At 47.3% G+C, this 7,368-nt stretch overlaps 1 protein-coding gene across 1 annotated transcript in view; it reads left to right on the top strand.

Annotated features, from left to right (window-relative positions):
- The window catches only part of LOC109487223 (tenascin-R-like), a 49,793-nt gene that overhangs the window by 15,782 nt on the left and 26,643 nt on the right, over positions 1 to 7,368 (top strand). The window contains exons 7-13 of the mRNA XM_019791207.1: positions 2,124 to 2,261; positions 3,289 to 3,426; positions 3,926 to 4,072; positions 4,745 to 4,921; positions 5,338 to 5,472; positions 6,198 to 6,335; positions 6,925 to 7,059. Of these exons, the coding sequence (XP_019646766.1) occupies positions 2,124 to 2,261; positions 3,289 to 3,426; positions 3,926 to 4,072; positions 4,745 to 4,921; positions 5,338 to 5,472; positions 6,198 to 6,335; positions 6,925 to 7,059 (1,008 nt within the window). The remainder of the gene's footprint in view (positions 1 to 2,123; positions 2,262 to 3,288; positions 3,427 to 3,925; positions 4,073 to 4,744; positions 4,922 to 5,337; positions 5,473 to 6,197; positions 6,336 to 6,924; positions 7,060 to 7,368) is intronic.

Below are 7,368 nucleotides of genomic sequence, written 5' to 3'. Positions count from 1 at the left end.
GCTGAAAAAATAGTAGAAGTTGGTCGAAATAAAGGGATAGTATACCGTGGCGAATTGGATCTTCTATGGCCCGGGATCTTCTCTGGTATACTATCCCTTTATTTCGGCCAATTTCTACTATTTTTCCAGCGATCGCGGTGCCTGGTAGAGGCTATCATCAAGCATTAACTTCGCGGCCAGTCAAGCCCCCAGAGGTCCCGGGTTCGAGTCCTGACATGCCACCGATCTTGTGCCCTTGGGAAAGACACTTTACACGACTTTCCTCACTTAACTCAGGTGAAAATGAGTATTGTATTGTCCCCTGTATTGGTTGAAAAAAACTTGAGTGTGCCGTCACCACGTCTTGTGATTACATGTTGGAAAAAAAACTCCCCAGACAAATATTCTCCCTGTGTGTAGCCAGCATAGCTAGTCTGGTAGAGACTAGAGATCTAGAGCCGGAGTGCGTGTTTATGAGGAAGTCGGGCGCCTCTGACGCTCGGGTGGGAAGATGATGGAAGTTTGTTTCTTTCCCTCCGAAGGCGGCCAGTCAAACCCCAAGGCGGCAAAACTCCCCTGGCAGATAGTCTCCCTATACATATCCAGCGTGGTTAGTCTGGTAGAGACTAGAGAGCCGGAGTGCGTGTTTATGAGGAAGTCGGACGCCTGTGACGCTCGGGTGGGAAGATGATGGAAGTTTGTTTCTTTCTACAATAACTGCGCGGCCATTCAAACCCCAAGGCAGCCAAACTCCCCTGGCAAATATTCACACTATGTACATGTATATATCCAGCGTAGTTAGTCTGGTAGAGACTAGAGAGCCAGAGTGAGTGTTTATGAGGAAGTCGGGCGCCTGTGACGCTCGGGTGGGAAGATGATGGATCTACGCGTTTGAGGACGCTGCGTTCCCGCACCGTGATTCCCGCCGTGCGAATTACCGGGCGCACATTCCGCCGGCGTAACGGCGGGCGTCGCGGCGCCAGGCCGATCCGTGCGCACATTTCCCCCGCTGCACGGCGGACACGCAGAAAGGCGGCGGATGAAAACCTAAGGCCATGTTGATTTGATTATATGGATGACATCCGCGCGCGCATTGATTTACGCCTGTTCTAAAGAGAGAGGGAGAGAGACAGAGAGAGAGAGAGACAGACAGAGAGAGAGAGAGAGAGAGAGAGAGAGAGAGAGAGAGAGAGAGAGAGAGATCACGTCCACCGAGGCCTGACCTAGCTCTAGGCCTGGGTAGTCCATGGTAGTTAGCGACAATATGGAGAACCCAGGCTACCGAAGCTCCACGAGTCAGAACTCAGTAACATACGTACAATGCCGATTCATGAATTCCGCAAAAAGCCAGCATGTGCCGGCTTGTCGTATACGTCGCTGTGTACTGCCGCAAATTCACAATACCAGCTTTGTACTCCTGTGGTTTAGTAGCATTTTTATTTTTGACCGGAATTTTTTTTTATTCACCCGCGCGCACTAGGTCGGGGTCTTCAGAGGATGTCATCCATAGAATTCAGTCGGCGTGGCCTAATGTCTTACCGGCGCCACTTCGCGTAACATCCCGGCGCTTCCGTCTCCGGGATCGCCCGCTAAACGGTCCCGTCTATCAAACTCCTGACGAGAAACTTCTATTACAGGCCAACAACGCAGCCAGACGCTGGGAGAGGAACGCGTTTCTCATGTAAACTAGACCAGACTGTAGAAAATGCTACGGTGAAATATTATTCCACAGTCAATGACAGGATTGGCGTGGGGTCGTGTGGCGTTGCTGCAGCGTGCTCGACTCGGAACCAAGAGGTCCCGGGTTCGAATCCTGACATGCCACCGATCTTGTGCCCTTGGGAAAGGCACTTAACACGACCAAGGGCACAAGATTGGTGGCCTGTCAGGACTTGAACCCGGTACCTCTAGGTTCCGAGTCGAGCAATCTGCCGCTACGCCACACGACCTCACTGTACTTAGCTTGAGCATAAACATACATACGTACAGTAAAAGTCGTCCATTCATTCATTCATTACGTACATTTACCCAGGGCCACTCCGAACAGCAGTGGTAAGTCACTGATGAGTGCCACCTGGTAAAAGAATACAGAAATAAATGAATAAATGAATACATTGACACCCGTTCCTTGTTTCTGCCCGCAGTGTGTGAGGAAGGGTCGTACGGGACGGGCTGTTCCCAGTCCTGTCACTGTCGTCATGGAAACAGCGTCTGCGACAAGTACTCCGGAGCATGCGCAGGAGGGTGTGCGGCAGGATGGCAGGGGCCGTCATGTCAGCAAGGTCTGCTTCTGTCATCAACAAAAATAATCTCAATCGAAATGAAAATCTTTCCTAAGTTTGCTTTATTGATTATGATTCTCTACCGTTTATTCCTACAGCACCATATCATTTGCCTTATGAATATCGGCTACTGCTTTAACTACGAGTAAAATGTTGAAAACGTTTACCAGCTGTCCAAACGAAGGCAACACGACATTCAGCACCAAGGACAGACCCCCCGTGTCAGTTTGCCATGGAGTTCTTACAATTTTCGCTAGATGGCGCTGCTACAGACTGTCCCGATCAGGTCAACCCACAAACTCGAGTCACCCGACGAGTCCATTTTGGCTAGCCTCTACCAGGCTTCGGGAGGCGGCTCCAAAGAGTAGAAACTGGCCAAATAGAGAGATGACATGCCGGGGGAGTTGGTCCGCTAGAAAGTAAATTTGAAAAGTGCGGCAAACTGTATACTCTCTAGTGGACTAAATCCTCCGGAACGTTGTCTATCTATTTGGCCAATTTCTGTTCTTTCCAGCCGTCTACTGACGCCTGGTAGGGGCTACATTTTCCTAGCCTCCACCAGGCCTTTCTAGGGGAATACGGATCGTAGAATATCAATTCGGCAAAAAGACAGTAAAATTGACCAAGGGAGTCCGGCCGCGGGGAGGTAGTTTCTTTCCCTCCGAACTGCGCGGCCAGTCAAACCTACAAGGCAGCCAAACTCCCCTGATAAATATTCTCCTATATATAGCCAGCGTAGTTAGTCTGGTGGAGACTTACATTTGCTAGCCTCTACCAGGCACCGCGGATCGCTAGAAAAATACTAGAAATTGGCCGAAATAAAGGGATAGTATACCAGAGAAGATCCAGGGCCATAAAAGCTCCAATTTGCGACCCACAGATTGGAGCTTCTATGGCCCTGGATCTTCTCTGGTATACTATCCCTTTATTTCGGCCAATTTCTACTATTTTTCCAGCGATCCGCGGTGCCTGGTAGAGGCTAAACATTTGCCCCTTCGCCACTCATGAATATTCCCGCCCCGTGTAGAGTGCGCTGACGGTCGGTACGGGGAGTTCTGTAAGCGGCAGTGTCACTGCGCCGCCGGAGAGCCGGCATGCCACAAGCAGACCGGCGCCTGCAGTACCGGCTGCGCCGCTGGGTGGCGAGGCGTGGACTGCCAGAAAGGTGAGAACCATGGTCTATGCATCCTACTCTCCAAGCAGAGGTGTCGGCTTCGGCTTGTTTGTGCCGTATTTTAGGCGTTTTTATTAGGTTTTCTTTGTTGAACTGGTACCATGGTCTGTGCATTTTACTCTCCAAGCAGAGGTTTGGGTTGTGGGCTTATTTTTAACCATTTTTCTCTCCTTTGAACCAGTCTGGTATATTTTTTCTTCAGGTGGAAAATGTTTACTGTCCTGCTAATTTGACACTGTCTTGAAGTCACCAAAAAGATCTGCTTAAAGATTATGATACTCTTAACTTAGACCCATTTAAATGAGTTTCTCTTAACACACATTCTTAATGCTTTTGTCAATGGGATCCTTATGTAGAGGGGACCACTTCTAGCAAGTTCTACGTATTTGACTGTTTCTGGAAGATTGCATTGAAGTACATTTTGTACCTGCTTTCATTTGAAGAACAAAACATTGTCTTTGAATGCGAACGATTTTCGGTTGTTTTCCAGTGTGCGATGACAAAACGTTTGGCCCCGGTTGTGAGCAGCAGTGCCACTGTAAGGGTGACGTGCAGTGTGACAGGAAGTCAGGACTGTGCCCGGCCGGATGTGCGTCAGGATGGTACGGCCTGAGCTGTCAGGACACTGATCCACCAGGTAAGTAAAGCCATACTGGTTGTATGAATGACATACCCTGGGCATCTCAAAACTGATGCAAGTATGGGGAAAAAGTTGCCTTTGTTATGGAATCTAAGTGGTCAAGAAGGTTGAAGAAATGACTGAACACATAGAGCTTTACTTGTGTTCTTTTACATCTTCTTTGACTTGGAACACTTGGCGAATGTTGAATGGCAGATTTCTCTTCATACATAATTTATGTGTATGTGTCAAGCCACAGAGTATTTGCAAAGAAAAATGGGTATAACATACTGAATTTTTCCAACGACACAGTCTCTCAATTATCTAACCTTGACAAGATACCATCACTGAACCCTCTAGCTCTCTTCCCAGTCCCTTTTTATCCTGTAGAGCCTAACCAATCAGCTATTAGCTTAGATTTTGGTATATTGATAACTGTCAGTTGAAGTGGAGCCTAACCAATCAGCTATCAGCTTAGATTTTATTGAAGTGGAGCCTAACCAATCAGCTAATGCCTTAGATTGTAACAGTGTACTGATACCACCGTTTGATGTAGAGCCTAACCAAGCTGCCATCAGCATATACTGTAGTAGTGCATTTTAGTGAACGTGACTATTTGAAGTAGACCCCCCTCCCGCAATCTCCCATCTGCTCTTCCCTTCTCTCCCCTCCCCCTGACGGCTATGACAGGGACGGCAGCTAGAAAAGAAAGTTTCCCCGTGCCGTCTGTAGACTGCGAGGTTGGGACGTTCGGGGAAAGGTGCGAGCTGCCATGCCGCTGCCGGGGTGGGGAGGCGTGTGACCAGAGGACTGGGGTGTGTCCGTCTGGGTGTGGGGATGGATGGACAGGAACGTCATGCCAGCAAGGTAAACAAAACAAAACAAAACTGCGAGCTATTTCCCGAGAGGAAATGCTGGTCTCCAAGCAGATTCCTTTGGGGGCAAGCTTAAGGCTCTATCAAATTGGCCACCAGTTACAATTGGCAATTATTCTTCCTATGTTGGTTTGATAGACACTATATACATGTACATATACTAGTGAGTGAGATTAATATGTGGAACAGCAAATTTACTTTGAGTAGCGAAATCAGACTATCAGTTTACAATTCTTTTACTTGCCTTACATGTTTTGTAACTGAACTTAACGATTTCCAATCTTCCTGCAGTGTAGCAATACTGATAAATGATAGATAAGTCTGGTAAATGGCTACTTTAGGTGATAAACGTTGCCAGATGAGTGTAGATTGCCTGTTGCTAGTGTACATTTCCCCACCTTCCCACAGCGTGCAAGGATGGTACGTTTGGCCCCGACTGTAAGTACCAGTGCCACTGTGACCAGGGCGCGCCGTGTGACAAGCGGTACGGCATCTGCAAGCGGGGCTGCGCGCCGGGGTGGAGGGGCATCGCCTGCAGCAGGGGTGAGTCAAATCAGGACTAAGAAGCTCCTACTACCTGTATGCATTATGGAATCGTTGGCCAATAATTTTGAGACTAATAGTAATTGTCTGTGATTGGGTTATTCATCAATTTAGTGCTGACATTCATGGCCATGGAGGAAGTTACAGTTTGAGTCAGAGACCAGTTAAACTTTTCCACAGAGGTTGCAGCTATATAATGTACGTTTTTCCACGGAGATAGAGGTAAGCGGAGTCAGAACTAAGAAAACTGCATTAAAAGGTTGATTTACCAATGGTGATAAATGCCAGATAATTATGGTAATGGCTGCTTCAGGCGATAAATAGCACCATTGTAGATTTCCTGTGTGTATTAACGTTTACCTTAGGTCTCCCTTTGGCTACATATTGGGCAGTTTGGATTAACCACTATTTACAAATCCCACTTTTTGTGTAGTGAATCTAATCCACGTGAATCTAACCCCAGGTGTTATCTTAACTATTATGTACCAGGTAAGTCTGACAGATATGTTTGGAAATGGTTGGATGAATTGACATGTAAATGTGTTGCTCAATGTGTCTGGATGTGAAACACAGTACAGGCACAGAGTTTGGTTGGTTATTTGTTTGATGTTTGTTTGTGTGTGTGTTGTGCAGTGTGTCCAGATGGGAGGTACAGTACAGGGTGCAGCTCGGAGATTGTTTGTTTGTTTGTCTGATGTTTGTTTGTTTGTTTGTGTGTTGCCCAGTTTGTCCAGACGGGAAGTATGGTGCAGGCTGCAGTTCTGAGTGCCACTGCCTGGGCAGACCAGAGGACTGTGACAAGGTGACCGGGGAGTGTAGCGGCGGCTGTTCTGCAGGGTGGGAGGGACCGGGGTGTCAGAGAGGTTTGTTTGTTTGAGCTTTTGTTTGTTCATAAAATAACAGGGAAGTCGCAGGGAACACTTTTCCTTGAGTGTCAGAGAAGTCAGCGCCACAGATGCATGAAACAGTCTAGCCTTGATGTAAGCCCCTCTAGCTGCAGTACTTACTCTTCGAAAGTCTTTGGTGCTTCCTTGGCAAAAAGACATGGCAATCACTTAGTATATTTGACAAGATTTTCAAAATCAAAGATGTTCAAACCTGAATGCAGTATAGGTTATCTAAGTCTGTACAAACTCATGGAGATCTATCGAATAGATAAAGAATAAAGAATGCCCCAACCTGAATAGTGACTGCAGTGCTCAGTGCAGGCCCAGTCTTTTTGGCAGGGAAGCAAACTGAAGTAAAAAAGGTTAAAATCCAGGTATAGAATGGTCATCTTGAACAATATTGGAATGATACACAACTGCCCTCATCACATCGAATCTAAATTTGGACTTGCTGAATCAGATATCATTTAGTTAAACCAAGTGTTATGACGTAATTACCTGGAATCTTGGAGGTACCAATTTTACTGTTAATTCCGTGCGATTTGTTCTTTCTTTTTCTTGACAGAATGTACGGAGGGAAAGTTCGGCCCAGGCTGTAAGGACGTGTGCCACTGCCGACATGACGAGCCATGTGACATGTACACTGGGAAGTGTGAACAGGGATGTGCACCAGGGTGGGCAGGGGAAGACTGCCAAACAGGTGTGTATGTGGAGGACTCATGTTGTATTCAAAACCCTGCTTTATCCAGAACCATGATCAGGCATAGTTCTGGATAGTTCAAGTGTATCCAGGACCGTGCCGTGTGACATGTACATGTACACTGGGAAGTGTGAGAAGGGCTGTGCTCCAGGGTGGGCAGGGGAAGACTGCCAAACAGGTGAGGAGTCTCAAGCCCCATTGTATCCAGAAGGAAGAAAGGAACTGTCTATCTAGTTGTATGCCTGAATGGTTTAGGGTTAGATTCAGGCATGATTCTGGATAGTCTAAGAGTGTGAGAAGGGCTGTGCG

The sequence above is a fragment of the Branchiostoma belcheri genome, unplaced genomic scaffold, assembly GCF_001625305.1.
Source record: "Branchiostoma belcheri isolate BF01 breed outbred unplaced genomic scaffold, Haploidv18h27 scaffold87, whole genome shotgun sequence".
NCBI classification, from domain to species: domain Eukaryota; kingdom Metazoa; phylum Chordata; class Leptocardii; order Amphioxiformes; family Branchiostomatidae; genus Branchiostoma; species Branchiostoma belcheri.
The sequence above is the reverse complement of the archived record's forward strand: the minus strand, read 5'-3'. Positions and strand labels throughout refer to the sequence as shown.